The 22,596-nt window shown below is 32.6% G+C and overlaps 1 protein-coding gene across 5 annotated transcripts in view; it reads left to right on the forward strand.

The window, feature by feature from the left end:
• Window positions 1-22,596, forward strand: part of LOC142238526 (beta-glucuronidase) — a 90,695-nt gene that overhangs the window by 21,319 nt on the left and 46,780 nt on the right. For 2 of the 5 annotated variants that reach the window (XM_075310206.1, XM_075310207.1), the window contains exon 1: window positions 20,581-20,757. The exons of 1 other annotated variant lie outside the window; for it this stretch is intronic. In XM_075310206.1, coding sequence (XP_075166321.1) covers window positions 20,697-20,757 — 61 coding nt within the window. In that variant the 5' untranslated portion in view covers window positions 20,581-20,696. Of the gene's footprint in view, window positions 1-12,859; window positions 12,976-20,580; window positions 20,758-22,596 lie in introns of those variants that run through there. 2 more of the 5 variants (XM_075310209.1, XM_075310210.1) reach the window with 2 other exon arrangements.

Here is a 22,596-nt window from a genome sequence, read left to right on the forward strand (position 1 = left end):
AATCGCGATGATAAACAAAATACGACGGCCAAAGCGCGATCCCGGAGGCTGTACACGACGATGCTGACGAAGTTTGACTGGGTGGTAACGGACGACGAAACCTACATCAAAGCCGACTACAAGCAGCTTCCGGGACAGGAGTTTTATACGGCAAAAGGAAGGGGAAAGGTAGCAGATATTTTCAAGCACATAAAACTGTCAAAGTTCGCAAAGAAATATCTGGTTTGGCAAGCCATCTGTACCTGTGGCTTGAAAAGCCGCATTTTCATAGCTTCCGGGACTGTCAACCAAGAAATTTACGTGAAAGAGTGTTTGAATAAACGTCTGCTGCCTTTCCTGAAGAAACACGGTTGTTCCGTACTGTTTTGGCCGGATTTGGCATCTTGCCATTACGGTAAAAAGGCCATGGAGTGGTGACAAGCGTGAGGCCCGGCAATTCGGATTTGGAAAAGCGAAAGCCTAACTGAATATTTTTTCTGAATTTTATACTAATTGAACTTGAAAAAGAAATTTAATTTGATTTTTTAAATAAACGATTTCACCGATTTACACGCGTTTTCCCTTGACCAAATTTTGACCGTATCACCCTTTATTCTGGGTCGTGGTTAAATTCTGAGTCGATCTGAGCATGTCCGTCCGTCCGTCCGTCTGTTGAAATCACGCTAACTTCCGAACGAAACAAACTATCGACTTGAAACTTAGCACAAGTAGTTGTTATTGATGTAGGTCGGACGGTATTGCAAATGGGCCATATCGGTCCACTTTTACGTATAGCCCCCATATAAACGGATCCCCAAATTTGGCTTGCGATTGCTCTAAGAGAAGCAAATTTCATCCGATCCGCCTGAAATTTGGTACATGGTGTCAGGTTAGGTTAACCTACATGGTGTTAGTATATAGTCTTTAACAACCATGCCGAAATTGGTCCATGTCGGTCCACTTTTACGTATAGCCCCCATATAAACGGACCCCCAAATTTGACTTGCGATTGCTCTAAGAGAAGCAAATTTCATCCCATCCGGCTGAAATTTGGTACATGGTGTTAGTATATGGTCTCTAACAACCATGCAAAAATTGGTCCACATCGATCCATAATTATATATAGCCCCCATATAAACCGATCCCCCGATTTGGCTTGCGGAGCCTCTAAGAGAAGCAAATTTCATCCAATCCGGCTGAAATTTGGTACATGGTGTTGGTATATGTTCTCTAATGACCATGTAAAAATTGGTCCACATCGACCCATAATTATATATAGCCCCCATATAAGCCGATCCCCAGATTTGACCTCCGGAGCCTGTTAGAGGAGCAAAATTCATCCGATCCGGTTGAAATTTGGTACGTGGTGTTATATGGTCTCTAACAACCATGCACGAATTGGTCCATAATTATATATAGCACCATATAAATCGATCCCCAGATGTGTCCTCCGGAACCTCTTGGAAGAGCAAAATTCATCCGATTCGGTTGAAATTTGGAACATGGTGTTAGAATGTGGTCTCTAACAAACACGCAAGAATTGGTCCATATCGGTCTATAATTATATATGGCCCCCATATAAACCGTTCCTCAGATTTGATCTCCGGAGCCTCTTGGAGGAGCAAAATTCATCCGATCCGGTTGAAATTTGCAACGTGGTGTTAGTATAAGGCCGCTAATAACCATGCCAAAATTGGTCCATATCGGTCTATAGTTATATATAGCCGATCCCCAATCACACAAATTGGTCCATATCGGTTCATAATCATGGTTGCCACTCGATCCAAAATTAATCTACCAAAATTTTATTTTCATAGAAAACATTGTCAAAATGTTATTTCTATAGAAAATATTGTCAAAATGTTATTTCTATAGAAAATATTGTCAAAATTTTATTTCTATAGAAAATTTTGTAAAAATTTTATTTCTATAGAAAATTTTGTCAAATTTTTATTTCTATAGAAAATTTTGTCAAAATTTTATTTCTATAGAAAATTTTGTCAAAATTTTATTTCTATAGAAAATTTTTTCCAAATTTTATTTCTATAGAAAATTTTGTCAAAATTTTACTTCTATAGAAAATGTTGTCAAAATTTTATTTTGTCAAAATTTTATTTTGTCAAATTTTTATTTCTATAGAAACTTTAAACTTAATTATATACGTATTTAATCGGCCTTTTTAGTTTAATATATACCACGTATGGACTATGTGGTATATATTACGGTGTTAGGAAGTTTTAAGATACCTTGCCATCGGCTTCAGTAGAAGTTTCAACGCAATCCATGGTGGAGGGTACATAAGCTTCGGTCTGGCCGAACTTACGGCCGTATATACTTGTTATTTTTTAAATGAAAAATGTAATTTTCTTAATGAAACAATTTTAAATTTTAGGCAACAACAAAAAAATTACATTTTCCCCTTTATGGAAATTTATTTCGAGCGCTTAATTTTATTTTATTTGCATTTTAATGCTATGTCAATACTTGTCGTATAAGCGTTTGGTTCGAGTATTAAACTAATGTGGTAAATGGTTTGATGTGCTCAGTAGCCAATCTCCCATCTTCTGTAATCTATAATCTTTGGCTGAGGGTACTCACAAGCCTAAAATAAACATTCATGTTCTAAAATCCTAATTTTTTGTTTAAATTTGTTCAAATTTTAACTGTAATCTTTTCAGGAGATAAGATTTTGTGTATAGGGCCTGGCATAGACAGACAATCTCAATGTCATTCTTATTTCTTTATTACAGAAATTGCAATTGTTTACGGAACGTGACCTATCGGACAAACGCCAAGCATATTTCTGAAGGGTTTTAGTGAATGATAATAACAGACAAAACATTTTTTTCTTTCATTTCCGTTAAACCAATCACAATAGAAATGAAAGTGAATGTACAACAACAAAATGCAAACGATGAACCCACACATGCACACTCTGTACACAAGGAGATAATGACAAAAATTAGAAAACAACAAAAGAAATTAAAAAAAATGCAAGAAGTGGTCTTAACGGACCTATCATGGGTTCTGACCGATATTCTTCAGCTCCTAAAGCCTTCCTAATGGCGATTGTCTCTTTCGTCCCGCTTAAAGTCACGAGATTAAATTGACCCAATTTTTCCAATGCATTGCTCCATTGGTCGCTTTCATGTTTCTACAACGATGTGGGGACATGTATTTGCTATTCATATCTCAACGGCCCGGAGGCATGCATTGGAAAGGCGCAGTGTAAATGAGAAGCGGCGAAAATGAACAAACTAAAAGGCCACTAACAAATTGATTTCCAATGCAATAGAACACGATAAGCTCTAGTTGAAATTAGCAAATAAAATGTCCAAGCCGATAAATATCCATACATGTATGGTATTGCGTCTTTATGCTTTTGGGGGTGTTTGTTGTTGAACAGTGCGCATTCATTGCTTAAGGACAAGTTCAATAGTTTCAAGCCAAGTGTTTCTATACACAGAAAAATAATAAAGAATGTACACTGAAAAAAAGTGGACTAAGTTATGGAAAAAACAAGTAAGGAAAGTCTAAAGTCGGGCGGGGCCGACTATATTATACCCTGCACCACTTTGTAGATCTAAATTTTCGATACCATATCACATTACGTCAAATGTGTTGGGTGCTATATATAAAGGTTTGTCCCAAATACATACATTTAACTATCACTCGATCTGGACAGAATTTGATAGACTTCTACAAAATCTATAGACTCAAAATTTAAGTCGGCTAAAGCCCTAAGGTGGAACACAATGTTAGTAAAAAAATATGGGATAAATTTAAATCTGAAACAATTTTAAGGAAACTTTGCAAAAATTTATTTATGATTTATCGCTCAATATATATGTAATAGAAGTTTAGGAAAATTAAAGTCATTTTAACAGCTTTTCCACTAAGCAGTGGCGATTTTACAAGGGAAATGTTGGTATTTTGACCATTTTTGTCGAAATCAGAAAAACATATATATGGGAGCTATATCTAAATCTGAACCGATTTCAACCAAATTTGGCACGCATAGCTACAATGCTAATTCTACTCCCTGTGCAAAATTTCAACTAAATCGGAGCAAAAAATTGGCCTCTGTGGTCATATGAGTGTAAATCGGGCGAAAGCTATATATGGGAGATATATCTAAATCTGAACCGATTTCAACCAAATTTGGCATGCATAGCTATGATGCTAATTCTACTCCCTGTGCAAAATTTCAACTAAATCGGAGCGAAAAATTGACCTCTATGGTCATATGAGTGTAAATCGGGCGAACGATATATATGGGAGCTATATCTAAATCTGAACCGATTTCAATAAAATTTGGCACACTAGACTACACTACTAACTGAACTCCTAGTGCAAAATTTCACCCAAATTGGGGTAAAACTCTGGCTTCTGGGACCGTATTAGTCCATATCGGGCGAAAGATATATATGGGAGCTATATCTAAATCTGAACCGATTTCTTCCAAAATCAATAGGTATCTATTCTGAGCCAAAACACATACTTGTACCAAATTTGAAGTCGATTGGACTAAAACTACGACCTAGACTTTGATTACAACAATGTGTTCACGGACAGACGGACAGACGGGCATGGCTATATCGACTCAGGAGTCCACCCTGAGCATTTTTGCCAAAGACACCATGTGTCTATCTCGTCTCCTTCTGGGTGTTGCAAACATATGCACTAACTTATAATACCCTGTTCCACAGTGTGGAGCAGGGTATAATGAACTGCCTCGTGCGAAATTTGAAAAGGTTTTCTGCTTCAATAAACTTTTTAATTGGAAATATTTTAGTGACATTTTTTCTGTGTATGCTAGACAAAATTGCATTCCATTTTTAATAGAGGACTTTTGCCAACTGTCTAAAAGTCATTAGCGTAGCTAGATAACTTTCCTACACGCTCACACAAAATCGCTTCTGTAACATATACTCCCAAACATATTTTGCTTCAAGCATATACATTTTTGGGTATTGCCCAAACATTTATATGTTTGATCTCTTCCAATATATAATATGTTTGAAAGCATATTGGTCTAAACAATATATGTTTGGGTAGTCTAAGTTCCAAACATTTTGTATTTTTGCATCCAAATTCAATAATGTTGTCTTCCAAAAAACAATATGTTATTATGTGAACATATAATATGTTTGGAAGCATTTTGCACCCAAAAATATTATATGCTTAAAAAAATTCTCCCAAACAATATTGTGCTCAAAATTTTATTTATTTATTTATATATTTACAATCATAACGAATTATGAAAATAAACAGGTAATATAGGTGCTAACAACATAGGTTTTCGACCTGAATGCTCAAAATTTTGTTTCTGCCCAATTGTATATTCCCCAACATATTTCTCACTTCCACGAGATTTTTTAGTTCTTAGCACCTTTTTCTGTAATACAAACATTGTAGAAGAAATTATTCAATTGTATGATTTTTTTTATTTTAATTTTACCTTTTGCCGGACGGCGATTCGAACAGCGGACCACACAGTTTGTAAGGATCAAAGAAGTAGCTGATCAATTGCCCAAGGAAAAATGAAATGTTAATTTTGTAATAACAAGCAACAACCACCAACTTAATTCAATATCGCTCCCTGTTAAATAGCTCTCCAAGCTACTAAAAACATATATGTTTATAGGCTATTTCTAAATTAATATATGTTTGCATCCAAACATTTTATATTTACAAACATTTTATGTCCCAAACATAATATGTTCTAACATATTAACATATATGTCCCAAACATGTTATGCTAGTTTATGAACATTATATGCTTGCACTCAAAAATATTGTGTTTAAAAATTTGTGTTCCAAACATATAATGTTTATAGCCAAACATATGAAAAACAGCCTTTTTCATCCGTGTAGGGGGGCTATAGCCCCCTAGCTAAAAATTAATAGACTGAACTTATAGCTTCAATTAACTTATTATTTTATAAAAATGAATAAAAAATCAGACACCAAAATAACTAGACTAAAAGTAGTTCCATACTTTTTCCTAGCAAAAATTGGAAGTTGTTCTGAAGGCACAACTTTAAAAGCTCTTCCAAAAATGACCTCACAAAGAAGTTAATTTTAACTACACATGAAGTTTTTATACCCTCCACCATAGGATGGGGGTATATTAACTTTGTCATTCCGTTTGTAACACATCGAAATATTGCTCTAAGACCCCAAAAAGTATATATATTCTGGGTCGTGGTGAAATTCTGAGTCGATCTGAGCATGTCCGTCCGTCCGCCCGTCCGTCTGTTGAAATCATGCTAACTTCCGAACGAAACAAGCTATCGACTTGAAACTTGACACAAGTAGTTGTTATTGATGTAGGTCGGATGGTATTGCAAACGGGCCATATCGGCCCACTTTTACGTATAGCCCCCATATAAACGGACCCCAAATTTGGCTTGCGATTGCTCTAAGAGAAGCAAATATCATCCGATCCGGCTGAAATTTGGTACATGGTGTTAGTATATCGTCTCTAACAACCATGCAAAACTTGGTCCATATCGGTCCACTTTTACGTATAGCCCCCATATAAAGGGACTCCCAAATTTTGCTTGCGATTACCCTAAGAGAAGCAAATTTCATCCGATCCGGCTGAAATTTGGTATATAGTGTTAGTATATGGTCTCTAACAACCATGCAAAAATTGGTCCATATCGGTCCACTTTTACGTATAGCCCAAATTTGGCTTGCGATTGATCTAAGAGAAGCAAATTTCATCCGCTCCGGCTGAAATTTGGTACATGTTGTTAGTATATGGTCTCTAACAACCGTGTAAAAACTGGTCCATATCGGTCCACTTTTACGTATATCCCCCATATAAACGGACCCCCAAATTTGGCTTGCGATTGCCCTAAGAGAAGCAAATTTCATCCGATCCGGCTGAAATTTGGTACATGGTGTTAGTATATGGTCTCTAACAACCGTGCAAAAATTGGTCCATATCGGTACATAATTACATATTGCCCCCATATATAAACCGATCCCCCGATATGGCTTGCGGAGCTTCTAAGAGAACCTACACACAAAAAAATTTCACGAATAATTTTCCAATTAAAATTTTAATTGAGTTTTAAAAAATATTCAATTAAAAATTTAATTGATACAACAAATTTGTTAATTGAAACAAAAATCAATCACAAAAATAATAGTATCAATTAATTTTTTAATTGGATCAATTAACTTTTTAATTGACCTTCAATTAATTTTTTAATGGATACTATCAGTTCTGTGATTGAAGACATTTCAATTAAAAATTAATTGGATCAATTAATTTCGTGATTGAATCAGAAAAAAAAATTTTGTGTGTAGTGTTAGTATATGGTCTCTAACAACCATGCAAAAACTGGTCCACATCGGCCCATAATTATATATAGCCCCCATATAAGCCGATCCCCTGATTTGACCTCCGGAGCCTCTTAGAGGAGCAAAATTCATCCGATCCGGTTGAAATTTGATACGTGGTGTTAGTATATGGTCTCTAACAACCATGCAAGAATTGGTTGATATAGGTCTATAATTATATATAGCCCCCATATAACTCGATCCCCAGATTTGTCCTCCGGAGCCTCTTGGAGGATCAAAATTCGTCCGATCCGGTTGAAATTTAGAACATGGTGTTAGAATGTGGTCTCTAACAAACACGCAAGAATTGGTCCATATCGGTCCATAATTATATATAGCCCCCATATAAACCGTTCCCCAGATTTGATCTCCAGAGCCTCTTGGAGGAGCAAAATTCGTCCGATCTGGTTGAAATTTAGAACATGGTGTTAGAATGTGGTCTCTAACAAACACGCAAGAATTGGTCCATATCGGTTCATAATTATATATAGCCCCCATATAAACCGTTCCCCAGATTTGATCTCCAGAGCCTCTTGGAGGAGCAAAATTCATCCGATCCGGTTGAAATTTGCAACGTGGTGTTAGTATAAGGCCGCCAAAATTGGTCCATATCGGTCTATAGTTATATATAGCCGATCCCCAATCGCACAAAAATTGGTCCATATCGGTTCATAATCATGGTTGCCACTCGAGCCAAAAATAATCTACCAAAATTTTATTTTTATAGAAAACATTGTCAAAATGTTATTTCTATAGAAAATTTTGTCAAAATTTTATTTCTATAGAAAATTTTGTCAAAATCTTATTTCTATAGAAACTTTAAACTTAATTATATACGTATTTAATCGGCCTTTTCTAGTTTAATATATACCACGTATGGACTATGTAGAATATACTACGGTGTTAGGAAGTTTTAAGATGCCTTGCCATTGGCTTCAGTCGAAGTTTCTACGCAATCCATGGTGGAGGGTACCTAACCTTCGGCCGGGCCGAACTTACGGCCGTATATACTTGTTTTAATTCAATTTTTTATAACTCGTTTTTTCATTTTTTAATAGGTCATTTTTTGTTTTCTTACGAATTATTCAAATTTTGCCGCAAAATGCAAAATCCATACTCATGTCTTTAAAATACGAATGCAAATTTTGCTTAGCATAGAAGACGCATTTCTCTAATATAAAGTTTTTTCCCTTGTCCAAAAGTCGATAAACTTTTTAATGAATTCGTATTGTCCTTATAATTAAGTGATTTGACTTAAAAATGGGTATCATAACATGAAAGAAACAAACGTTTGGGCTAAGGTCAACTTGACTTTAATAATTCAGAAAAATTCTTTAAATTTAATGAAATTGTCTTTAAAGTGGTTGTCTTTTTGCATCTTGACTACAAAGCAAAAAATCGTTCAAATGTTGGACATGTTTTTCAAAACTTTATTTTAAAGAAGTTTTTTACTTGAAACATAGCATAATTTCTACTGGCAGTCGAGTCTTAATTTGGATAATAAATTTGTCGTTAACTCGTTTGTAAAGGACTTTGATAGCATATGAAGAAAAAAAGCTGAGAAAGCGAAAAATTAAAATTTGCTTCCTAGAAGCAAGTACACAAAACTCAAATTTAAAAGAGAATTGTGTCTTAAAAATATCCTTACTTGTATTCTCTGCTTCTTTGGCTCGGAATCAATACCAAATTTTTTAAAGTAAAGACAAAATCTTTGTAACCGGGCATGTTTTTGTTTATGCCACTAATATTGATTCCCTTATTAAAACAAGGGGAAATCGCACAATTAGTTTGTGTAATAAACCTAAAGTTGTGAAAATCGGCCAATATATTTATGTAAAAGCTACAGATATGTCTAAATACGATAGTCTAATACATCAAAATTTGAAATTTGAATAACATACGAGTACGCATACATACATGGGAGCTATAGCTAAATCTGAACCGGTTCAGATGATATGTAGCAAGTTTAAAAATTTGAGTTAAATTTGAGTAAGATCGGGTAATAAATAAGGGTTTTATGGCCAAATTTGGGAAAATCGGGCGAAACATTTATATGGGAGTTATATCTAAGTCTGAACCGATTTATATGCAACTTTGCAGACGTAAAGGGTTGATGGAAAAGATTACTTTGTGCCATCTTTGACGATGGTCGGTTGGCTAAAAAATGTGAAACTTTACTTCATTTTTCGAAATCGGGCTATACATATATATGGGAGCTATATCTAAATTTTATCCGATTTCTTCGAAATTCAATAGTGTTCGTCCTTGTACTTGTACCAAATTTAATCCAAATCGGTTAATAATTGCGACCGGAATCCTGCGAACAAAAAATACATGGACAGACGGACGGAACCAAGCTCTACACAGAAAAAATTTCCGTAGTTAAACTAACGCTAAATTAAACTTATTTTTATTGCAAAAAAGTTATTTGTTTGTAGTTAAATTTTATTATTTTTTGCGAAATTTTCCACAGCCCAATGAAATTTTCGTTTTTTTAAGTATGTCTCAAAAATTTTATGAACTAAACGTGGGTATAAAGTTCAATGACCGTACACATAAGTTCAATATGAACTAAAGCAAATGAAAATTTTCGTACGATTCCCAAAAATAGTAAGAATGAACTACTGTATGGTTAAAATGGTCATGATTTTGCGCCAATGATTTTCTTATTTAATTTTAGTTAATTTCTTCTTCTATGAGAGGGTGTAATTTCGAGAACTGCAGTTAAAAAGTACAACGGGGCATTAAATTTTCCTGGTTTTAACAACGCTTTGTGGAAATCTCAAAATGTGGAGTAAAATTTAGTTCAATTTTCACGCGTGAGTCGTGAGTCACGCTGACGGCACCGACGTGAGTGTGCGTGAGTCCTACCAAAAATATCGTGCGTGAGTGTGGGTGAATAAGATTTCTCCTTCGTGAGTGTGCGTGAGTAAAATATTACTCACGTGCACACCTCTAATTCTGAGTCGATAGGTATATATTTTATGGGGTCTACAGTTAATATTTCTGGTAGGCACATTTTTTTTGCAGATCAAAGTTATTATACCCTGACCACTATGTGGTTTAGGGTATAAAATCGATAAATTTTGAAAATTTTTAACTGTGAAAAATTCTTCAAAATTAAAGAAATTGTCTTTAAATTTGTTGTCTTTTTGCATCTTGGCAACAAAGCAAAAAAGCATTTAAAAATAGGACACGTTTTTCAACACTTTATTTTAAAGACGATTTTTAATTTAGACATAGCATAATTTGTACTTCAAGTCGAGTCTGAATTTGAAAATTTAAATTGTCGTTAACACGTTTTTAAAGGACTTTAAATGCACATGAAGAAAAAAAATAGAAAAAACGAATAAATAAAAATTTGCTGCCTGGAATCAAGTACGCAAGACTTAAATTTAAAAGACAATTCTGCCTTAAAAGTATGCTTACTTCAATTCTTACTTTGGCTCGGAATCAATACAAAAATCATTAGTGTAAAGGTCAAATCTTTGGAACCGGGCATGCTTTGTTTTCAGTGTGGTCATCTCGAACATGAACTTTTGTTTAAAGCTGAGTACTATGTTCACTTTTCAAGCTGAAAACCAGCTTGTTTTCACGGTTACTTTTTTAATTAATTAACTTAGAAATATAAAATTATTTGCAAACAATTCCTTGGATATTTTCCATCCATTATTTGGCAAGACTCGATCAAAATATAATAGTGTTCATAAATATATTTGTACTTTTAATTTAGTGTTTTGGTGAAAAAGCCGAACATAGCACTCACCTTTAGCTACCAAATCTCCATTAATGAACCGATTTTTATATTTTTTTTCTTTGCTGGATAGAACTTGTAAATAATGGACTAGTCTAAGCGAGCCTGAAAACCAAAGACAATAAACTCTAGGAAGATAGGAAATTGGCTTGCGTCATACCAAATGTTGCATTTACCACGTTAGTTCCATACATGTTCGTAATTTTTTATTTGTTTTTCGTTTCCTTTTTTTTAAATGAAAAACTTAATTTTCTTAATGAAACAATGTTACATTTTAGGCAACAACAAAAAAATTACATTTTCCCCTTTATGGAAATTTATTTCGTGCACTTAATTTCTTTTTATTTGCATTTTAATGCTATGTCAATACTTGTCGTATACGCGTTTGGTTCGAGTATGAAACTAACACGGTAAATGGTTTGATCTCCTCAGTAGCCAATTTCCCATCTTTCTCAAGTTTATTGTCTTTGCTGAAAACAACGGGCTGCCACTTAAACTTAACCTAACCTTTGGTGCAAGACACACAAATGATTTCTCAGATTTAACGAAGAGTGCGAAATCGTTGTATAGAGAGTAGTGTAGTAAACGATTTGCGATTAACCGAAAATTTCATTTTTTTAATATCTGAATTTTGGTTTGTGTAATTGAATGCAGTTAACCGATTTGCTTTTGGATACCCTCAGTTCTAAAGAACAATTTGTGCAGTGAAAATTAAGTCAATCTCTAGAAGCGCATTTTTCGCCAAACCTAAGTTCAAAATGTATCCTTTGTTTTCATTGTGTAACGATTTATGGCGCGATACGAAACAGTTTTCTTCACTTGGAAGTGCTTGAGCTCGCCAATATAGACGAATGCGTTTTCCCACCAATTGCAACGAAATCTCACTATTATATGTGACCTCCATCACGATTTTTTTTAGCAATTCACTTTAGCTACCATATATACAAATAAATCAAATTCAATTTTATTCATAGATTTTTGATTTATATTTAAAATTACAATATTATCTCTGTATGTAACTATTCATTTGATCACCAGTGTCGTTTAGGAGATTAAACAATTGTTGTATTTTTTTTACAAACAGAATCGAATAAGGGAGGTATTTTTTACTCTTGCGAAATACAAGTCCACACGCATTCATTAGGCACAAATTCAAACCATCGGTAATTGAGATTATACTTCCGCCGTTCTATAGCTTACCACCTTCATGTCTATTTTTATGGTCTACGGATATTTCTCCCGGTTATGCTATCTTAGTTTGGCGGCTGCCATTTATCAAAACAAACTGTCTTTTACGGGGAAATTAAATAAAAAATAATAATAATAACAAAAATAAATAAATAAATTTCAGTGGTGTTTTTACGGCTTGATCCGCGGAAAACGTAATGCGTTTAAAAGTCAAATTATTTCTACACAAATTTGAAATATGTGGTAAGAACACAAGTGCCAGCTTTATACATATGGTGATAAGGGAATTCCAACAGTGCAGTGTCTTAGTAGGTGGTGTCCTACATTCTTGACGCTTGATTTCAAGCCAAGAAAAATTTATGGACGATATATATGGGTCAATCGCACCCATGTGTTGCAGGTGACAGAGTTGGTTGTATTAAAACTAGCGCGTGCAATGGAGAATTTAAAAGGGATTTCAGTATCTTCGTTCTAATTTAATTGGGGTTTTTGGCTTACAATCACAACTGCCACTGCGGTTGTTGACAGTGATTTTCAATTAGATCTTTCGAGATCGCTTTTATAAGACGCAAACTTTTTCCAATTCCAAGTCAGTTAAACAAGTGGAAGTGTAGTGTTCGGCACGATATTGCCGCTGGTATCTGTTGCAAAAGAAAGCATTCAAATACTTTGCTATTACAGTCCTCGATAAGAATACTGTAAGTAAAATGAATAAAGTGAAAGATAAAAATTTTAAAAAATTATTGCCGGAGTAAGTGTACCCAAGCCATGGGAAAGAAAATATCTAAATTATAAAAATGTGAATGCTACTTCAATATGTAATAATGATTGTTTTCGAAATTGAAATTTAATTGATATGGACTCTATGGAACCTAGGTTAGGTTAGGTTAGGTTAACCTAACCACCGCTTATAAACAATGAAATTACCAAGGCACTGAAGTCAATTTTTGGAGTGCATATAAATTATTATATTTTAGTTAAAATTTCCCCAATAAGAGAAAATTTACAAAAAATATTAATGTGAATAGTCTTTGTGTGCTTTAGTTAAATGAACTAAACAAAAGAAACAATGAAAAAAATATTATCGTGGGACCAAAGATTTCTTATTCTTAAAAATGTGCTCTTTCGATGTGGTTTTTAGAAATATAAACTTCCTTTTTTAAGAATTATGACATACGTAGCTAAAATAGATTAGAGAGAATAAAATTAATTTACAAAAAACTTGACAAATCAATTTTTCACTTGACACGCATTAAGAAACTTGACAATCAGGCCCGCGTGGCAACCCTAATGGGACCCCATTCACTGTGATAAATTCTGATATTAATTTTTTGCTGAAACTATCTTAGCACAAAGCATTATAATTTCGTTTTGTATTCCGGATCTTTTTCTACCTCACTCCCTCTTTTTATATTTATAGCATTGGCGGAGCTGGGAAATTTCGCTTGGGGGGCTTAGACCCCAGAAAATTTTTAAATGTTCGACTCAAAAATCTAAAACGAAAAATTGTCGTGATAAGTAAAATTATACACATTTCATTTTTAAACACACCCAGAAAAAAGGGGCTCTAATGCCAACTGAACTTTATTTTAGTTCATGAATATTAGTTGATTTTAGTTAAATTTTACACAATATGAGTAAATGTTCCTTATTTGAATAATTTTTTGCTAACTTTAATCATGTGAACTAAAAATAAGAAAAAAAAGTTGTATACAAATATAGTGCACAATATTACTACAGAATAAAATAGTTCATATTTTCCTAAAATGGCAGAAGTTTGCTTAAATTGTGTTCATAAGTTTCTAAAATGAGTAAATTTTACTAAAATTGTACCTGTCTTGAACTTCGTACAGCGCTAAAGACATTTTAACAATTTTTAAATCCAATTTTTTCTTTCAACATATGAAATTTTCTTAAATTACAGAAAAATAATAATAATAATAATAACTTATTTATAACATGTTGCAATTAGAAAACTATTTTAGTTAAACTTTTCTAAAATAAACCTACAATTTCTTCCACGGTGGGTTCACTTTTTTTTTGGTGCATAAAGGTTGTATTAAGTTCGAGTTTAGCCGCTAAAATCGCCAATTTTTCACGATTACTTTTCTTTAATAATCCATTTTAAGGAATACAAACTTTGTGAAAATTTACTTTGGGCTATTCTCCATCAAGTTATAATAACATTTGCAACAAATACACTCAAAAAAAGTGAACTCTCTATTTCACTAAAGCCAATTTAACTTTATTTTAGTTCATGGAATTATTATGTTTGGAGAAAGTTTCATTTACTCTAATAATTTTTTGTGTACTTTAGTTAAATTAACTAAAACCGAGGAAAAAAAATATACTCAAATGAAGCATAAAGATAAACTAAATTCGTGTCTTCCACAAAATAGTTCAGAATTTCTTTAAATTTGTAAATTTGACCAAAAATGCGTCCACCATGAACTTCGTATGTCACTAAAGACATTCTTGCAATTTTGAACTCCAAGTTTTTCCTTCAAACTACAAAATTTTCTTTAACAAGTGAAACAACTTAGTTATGTCTATTAATTTTCTTGAATTTGTCGAAAAATATTTACTTATTTTTATGACATCGGCGTGATGCCAACGTTTGTAATACTGTTTAGTTAAAATTTTCTACAAATATTCAAAATTTTCTGAAATTAACGGAAAGTTTTCTTCCTGGTGGGTTCACTGTTTTTTCAGTGTATGTATAATTTTATGCCTTTTTTACTGATTTAGTTTTCACTTTAGCGGCTAAACTCGAACTTAATACTCACCTTAATGTGTGAATGATTTAAGGATACACTATCTAAAAATTGTACATACACCCAGAAAAAAGTGCCTTCGAAACTAAAGGAAAAATTTTTCATCAATATAGTTTATCCATTTTATTTCCATTAAGGTAAATTTTTGTGAGAAATAATAAAATTTACTCGTTTCAGTAAAAAAATCCTATACTGTAAGCAGTTAGGAATAGTTCATTAACTAGAATAAGGCATGGAATTTTACTCATACTATTTTCTTCGCTGGGTATAAGAATTTACTACTGAACCAGAAAATTTTATTCATCGATAACAAAGCATTCGTAAAAATAAACAAAAACCGAACTAAAACCAAGTTTCCTCAAAATTAGTAAAATTTCTTATAAAATGATAATTGCGACTTCCTTTATAATAGAAAGTTTTTCATACATACGAACAACACTTGGCATAGAAAAATATTTTAGTTCATTCGTACTAAGAAGTACACACAAAAAAAATTTTTCTGATTCAATCACGAAATTAATTGATCCAATTAATTTTTTAATTGAAATGTCTTCAATCACAGAAATGATAGTATCAATTAAAAAATTAATTGACAGTCAATTAAAAAATTAATTGATCCAATTAAATATTTAATTGATACTATTAATTTGTGTGATTGATTTTTATTTCAATAAAAAAATTTGTTGAATCAATTAAATTTTTAATTGAATATTTTTTAAAACTCAATTAAGATTTTAATTGGAAAAATTTTCGTGAAATTTTTTTCTGTGTATGCAATCCAATCAAAACTTAAGGAAACACACTTGTTAGAATATAGGAAAATATCTATTGTCTACCTGTAATCGATACCTGTCATCGCAATCGATGTGTTTGCGCGTGGGTGTAATCGATATGTTTGCGCGTGGGTTGTTTTTTAGTTGGAATCGCGTTGTTTTGGTATACGGAAAGATTGTTAAAAAATAATATTGTAAAATAATATAATAAATAACAAATAAAATATATAAAATATTTATTATTTTAAATTAGTGAGAAAAATTTTCGTTTTTTGAAAATAAATCTATCAATGTTCGTGATGGTATATAAAGAAAGAAAACACCAGCAGAATAACAACCCTTTCATTTGTCTTCATTTTGGAATCTTCAATTATCAGGTAATATTCAGTGACGCTAACCTTTTGTAACAAAAATGGTTTATGATTTTTTATATTTGTAGGTATTGAAATTGTAAAAGGAGGACAAAATCGTTAGGCAGCAAATTATTAAAAGTAAAAAGTACAAGAAGAAGAAAAAGTGCGTTTTACAGTTGATAATATCACATGGAAATTGGAAACAGCGGAATAATAAACTAATATTTCAAGGAGATTCGATGCTGTTGATTCTTAATAAATATATTCAATATATTAATAAAACATGTCTTTTATTGAAGATAAAATTGCTTATATAAATAAATAAAATTGTATTTAAAAACGAAGGTAAGCAGTTCTAATGATGAAGTAAAAGTTTTACCACAAATGTGTAAGATTTGTCCAAATGAATGAAAAAATTTCAATAAAATCATTCCATATATGAATTCAAATCAGTTAAATTTTTTCATTCTGTAGTATAGTGGTACATAAATATAGGAAAATGTTAACTAATATATGGAATGCATTATACCTAATTTCTACGAAAATCACATCGTTCAAACAAATAAAAATGTCTTTGGCGCTATACGAAGTTCAACTTTCTTCACAATGAGTTCATTTTAACTTAAAGAAGGGGTCACTTTTTTCTGGGTGTAGATGAGCAAAGGCAAGATCCTTTGTGCAGATAGCATTGTCATTCACACACTCAACAAAATGTGAACCCACTACGAAGGAAAATGTGGAAAATAGTTAACTCAACTATAAGACAAAATAAAAAATACATACATATTTTTACATAAATTAAAATTTTATTACTCATAATAAAGAAAATTTCGTACACCCAGAAAAAATGACCCCTTCATTAAGTTAAAATGAACTCATTGTGAAGAAAGTTGAACTTCGTATAGCGTCAAAGACATTTTTATTTGTTTGAACGATATGATTTTCGTAGAAATTAGGTAGAATGCATTCCAAATATTAGTTAACATTTTCCTATATTAATGTACCACTATACTACAGAAAATTTAACTGAATTGCATTCATATATGAAATGATTTTATTGAACTTTTTTCATTCGTTTGGACAAATCTTACATATTTGTGCTAAACCTTTTACTTCAAAATTAGAACTGCTTACCTTCATTGTTAAATACAATTTTATGTATTTATATAAGCAATTTTTCTTCAATAAAAGGCATGTTTTATTAATATATTAAATATATTTATTTAGAATCAACATCTTTTTCTTCTTCTAGTACCTTTCATTTTGAATATGTTGCTGCCTAGCAATTTTGTCCACCTTTTACAATTTCAATACCTACAAATATAAACCAAAAAAATTCTAAACCAATTTTTTCACAAAAGGTTAGCGTTACTGAATATTACTTGATAATTGAAGATTCCAAAATAAAGATGAATGAAGGGGTTGTTATTCTGTTGCTGTTTTCTTTCTTTATACACCATCACGAACATTGATAGACTTATTGTTTGTTATTTATGTTCAATAATTTTGAAAAAAAACGAAAAATTTTCTCACTAATTTAAAATAACAAATATTTTATATATTTTATTTGTTTTTTATTATATTATTTTACTATATTATTTTTTAACAATCTCTCCGTATACCATAACAACGCGATTCCAACTAAAAAAACAACCCACGCGGAAACATATCGATGACAGGTATCGATTACAGGCAGATAAAAGAAATATAGGAAAATGTCCTATATTCTAAACAAGAAAGGAAACACACTTCCTTAAGTTTTGAAAGGGTTGAATACTTCTTAGTACGAATGAACTAAAATATTTTTCTATGCCAAGTGTTATTCGTATGTATGATAAGCTTTCTATAATAAAGGAAGTCAGAATTATTATTATATAAGAAATTTTACTAAATTTGAGGAAACTTGGATTTAGTTCATATTTTGTTTATTTTTACGAATGCTTTGTTATCAGTGAATAAAATTTTCTTGTTCAGTATTAAATTCTTATACCCAGCGAAGAAAACAGTATTAGTAAAATGCCATGCCTTATTCTAGTTAATGAACTATTCCTAACTGCTTTCAGTTTTGGATTTTTTTACTGAAACAAGTAAATTTTATTATTTCAAACAAAAATTTAACTTAATGGATATAAAATGGCTAAACTAAATTGATGAACATTTTTTCTTTAGTTTTGATTAGGCCAAGGTAACTTTCTCAAATTGGAGAAATTTTTACTAAAACATTATATGTTAACTGTCATGACCTGAAATAGTGTTAAATTGGGTTTAGTGTTCGAGTTTAGTAGCTAACATAAAAAATGAATCAGTAAAAATAAGTAATAAGTAATTTTAGTTAATATGGTATCACAATGGACTGGATAGTGAGCCTGAAAATAAATGGAGCTGCAACTTAAACCTAACAGGTTGGCTGATAAGTCCCCGGTCTAACAAAGAAAAACACATTTTTTTTATTCAACATAGTTCCCTCCAAGAGCGTTACAACGATTATAATGACCTTCCAATTTTTTGATACCATTTGGTACTACTCCTTCGGTTTTGCCTCAAAATAGGCATCAGTTTCGGCGATTACCTCTTCATTGCAGCCAAATTGTTTCCCTGCGAGCATCCTTTTGAGGTCTGAGAACAAGAAAAAGTCGCTGGGGCCAGATCTGGAGAATATGGTGGGTGGGGAAACAATTCGAAGCCCAATTCATGAATTTTTGCCATCGTTCTCAATGACTTGTGGCACAGTGCGTTGTCTTGATGGAACAACACTTTTTTCTTCTTCATATGGGGCCGTTTTGCCACGATTTCGACCTTCAAACGCTCCAATAATGCCATACAATAGTCACTGTTGATGGTTTTTCCCTTCTCAAGATAATCGATAAAAATTACTCCATACGCATCCCAAAAAAACAGAGGCCATTACTTTGCCAGCGGACTTTTGAGTCTTTCCACGCTTCGGAGACGGTTCACCGGTCACTGTCCACTCAGCCGACTGTCGATTGGACTCAGGAGTGTAGTGATGGAGCAATGTTTCATCCATTGCCACATATCGACGGAAAAACTCGGGTGTATTACGAGTTAATAGCTGCAAACACCGCTCAGAATCATCAACACGTTGTTGTTTTTGGTCAAATGTGAGCTCGCGCGGCACCCATTTTGCACAGTTATTGTTGTCAATTATTGTTGATTTCCCTGGGGCAGAGTCCGGAAACTCATTATCAAGCCAAGTTTTTACTTCCACCGCATTTTTCCCCTTCAGAAAACAGTATTTTATCAAAACACGAAATTCCTTTTTTTCCATTTTTTTCACAATAAGGCCGGTATGTACCTCTAGCGAAATTTTCGGTAGCAAAAATTTATTTAAGTCTACAACAAAAAAACAGGGCTGTGTACACAAATTTTAAACCAGCTAATCGCTTTTAAAAATTGTTAATATATGTTCCAAATATTCCTCAAATAAATTGTTTATTATTTACAGACCTTTTAAAACTTTTACGCACACAATGATTGTAATAAATTAAATGTTTGCTGCCAAAATATGCTTTTGACAACCCTGTTATTTTCATTAGAGGTGCGTACCAGCTTACGAAATTGAACGCTACCGAAAAATTTCGTTAGCATAAATAGCAATGCATTTCTTATGGGAATGAAATTTTTCGCTAGCGGTGCATACCGGCCTATAACAAAAGTTGCTTCACAAAAGACGCTCTATCTCACAAACTAATTGACTTACAGACGTCAAATTTTGACACGAATCATTTGAAGGTTGGTACTATATAAAAATAATATGCATTTAATACTAGCGACGCCATCTATGTGTCAGACCGGGGACTTATCAGCCAACCCGTTAATCTAGATTTTATTTATTTTTTTTATTTTACGGTAAATAAAGGATTTCGCGTGTATAAAGTTATATACGATAGTAATGCTCGAATTCAAACCGACAACCGATTCTGGGGGCTAAAATTTTTCAAGGGGGGCTTAACCCCCCCAGGACCTAGCTATTCCAATGATTTACGCTAAAATTTTTAGTTTTAGAAGATATCTACGACGAAATATACGAAAACATTATAATACGGTATTCACATTCCACTTCCAAAAGTACACTTTAAACAGATTTCAAATGTCATTTGCCTTAATTTGGATTTTGTGCGTAATGTGTAGAGCCCACAATCAATATTAAAACGTCGTCCCAAACATTTTAAATAGTAGAACCGTTACACTATGAAAACAGCTTTAATTTCAACAGTTGTTAAAAAAGCTTTCACTGTAGACGAAAGCGTAGCCATCAGATAATAAGAGCCATATAAAAAAAGCCATTTCGCTTTCAGCATATCTCAACACAACGAATTCGCCTTTAATTTCGGCAGTACTCAACAGGGCATTAGATAGCTGTCATTTTCAGTTAGTTTAGTTGGTCTGGACTGGATAACGTGGAAGAAACGAGCGCGCATTCCACATAACAAATAACACCGAAAAACAACGTGAATCAAACACCAGATATTGTCAAGTGGGCAATGAGGGGACGTTGATTATGGGCTGGGGAATTCGTAGCTTTTTTAAATGTTTGTGTCAAATTTCTACAAAAAAAAAAGGTAACTAAAAAAAAACTACTAACAGTGTGCTATAACAGCAACAGTGACGACATTTATGGCGGCAGCAGCAACAAATACAACAACAAGAAAAATAATTGACATTGATAAATATAAAAATAGAGTTACAAAGTAGGGAAACCACTGATGAATGTGTCATTAACAATTCAATTCGAAGCTTTTATGTTTAATAAGGGAATATATGAAAAAATTCACCAGATTTTTTACTTTTATACGATTTCGAACAAGTGCTTGAAAATCAGCTGTAGACATCATGGTCTTTTTGTTTATGTTTATTTTTTGGCACGTTTGACACAAAATTCTCATTCTAAACGAAGAGAAGTAGAAAAAAGGAAAACAAAGATGGCATTGAAAGCCTAAGTGTGTAAATATAACCATAGCGATAGGCGGTAGGCGAAACATTTTTGCCGCAACGGCAAATACAATAAGCTTGACGGCGAATAATTCCCTTTTTCACGTTTCCTAGCGTTTTTGTTGTCAATACAGCATGCTTTGACAATATTAAACAATGAAGTTGAATAAAAACATAGAATGGCTTGTTATTTGTTGAGTTATTTCAAGAAAAATAATCTACACGTGTCCAGGCAACAGCAATTCCTAGTGGTGAGTTAAAAAAATTGATAAGCGATGGCAACACTATACCAGTTTTCGCCAAGGAGTTAGAATAAGTTTTAATTTAGCGACACTCCGCTAGCCGTCACGGTGTTCCGTCGCGGATTTTGGGCTTCCCATAAGAAATACACGTAAATAAGTGTTCGCCTACCGCCTATCGCTATGGTTATATTTACACACTAAGAGAAATGACGTAACTTTTTCATTTTTGTTTTGACTTTGAATTCTTGCTTATTTTCCGATGACACTATGCTACACACACGGCTGTATATCATAGCATATACTCAAACAAGTAAGGAAAGTCTAAAGTCGGGCGGGCCGACTATATTATACCCTGCACCAATTTGTAGATCTAAATTTTCGATACCATATTACATCCGTTAAATGTGTTGTGGTCTATATATAAAGGTTTGTCCCAAATACATACATTTAAATATCACTCGATCTGGACAGAATTTGATAGACTTCTACAAAATCTATAGACTCAAAATTTAAGTCGGCTAATGCACTAGGTGGAGCACAATGTTAGTAAAAAAACAAGTATATACGGCCGTAAGTTCGGCCAGGCCGAAGCTTATGTACCCTCCATCATGGATTGCGTAGAAACTTCTTCTAAACACTGCCATCCAGAATCGAATTACTTAAGTTGCGGTAACGCTTGCCGATGGCAAGGTATATTAAAACCTCCTAACACCATCTTTTAAATTGTATGTAAGTCCATACGTGCTATATATTAAATCAAACAAGATCGACAAAGTATACATAAAATTTTGACAAAATTTTCTACAGAAATAAAATTTTAACAAAATTTTCTATAGAAATAAAATTTTCACAAAATTTTCTATATAAATAAAAATTTTGACAAAATTTTCTATAGAAAGAAAATTTTGACAAAAATTTCTACAGAAATAAAATTTTAACAAAATTTTTTATAGAATAAACTTTTGACAAAATTTTCTATAGAAATAAAATCTTGGTAGATTATTTTTGGCTCGAGTGGCCACCATGATTATGAACCGAATAAAATTTGAACAAAATTTTCTATAGAAATAAAATTTTGACAAAATTTTCTATAGAAATAAAATTTTGACAATGATGAAAATTTTATTATGAAATTTTAACAAAATTTTCTCTAGAAATAAAATTTTGACAAAATTTTCTATAGAAATAAAATTTTGGTAGATTATTTTTGGCTCTAGTGGCAACCAT

The sequence above is a fragment of the Haematobia irritans genome, chromosome 5 (assembly GCF_050003625.1).
Source record: "Haematobia irritans isolate KBUSLIRL chromosome 5, ASM5000362v1, whole genome shotgun sequence".
Classification (NCBI taxonomy): Eukaryota; Metazoa; Arthropoda; class Insecta; order Diptera; family Muscidae; genus Haematobia; species Haematobia irritans.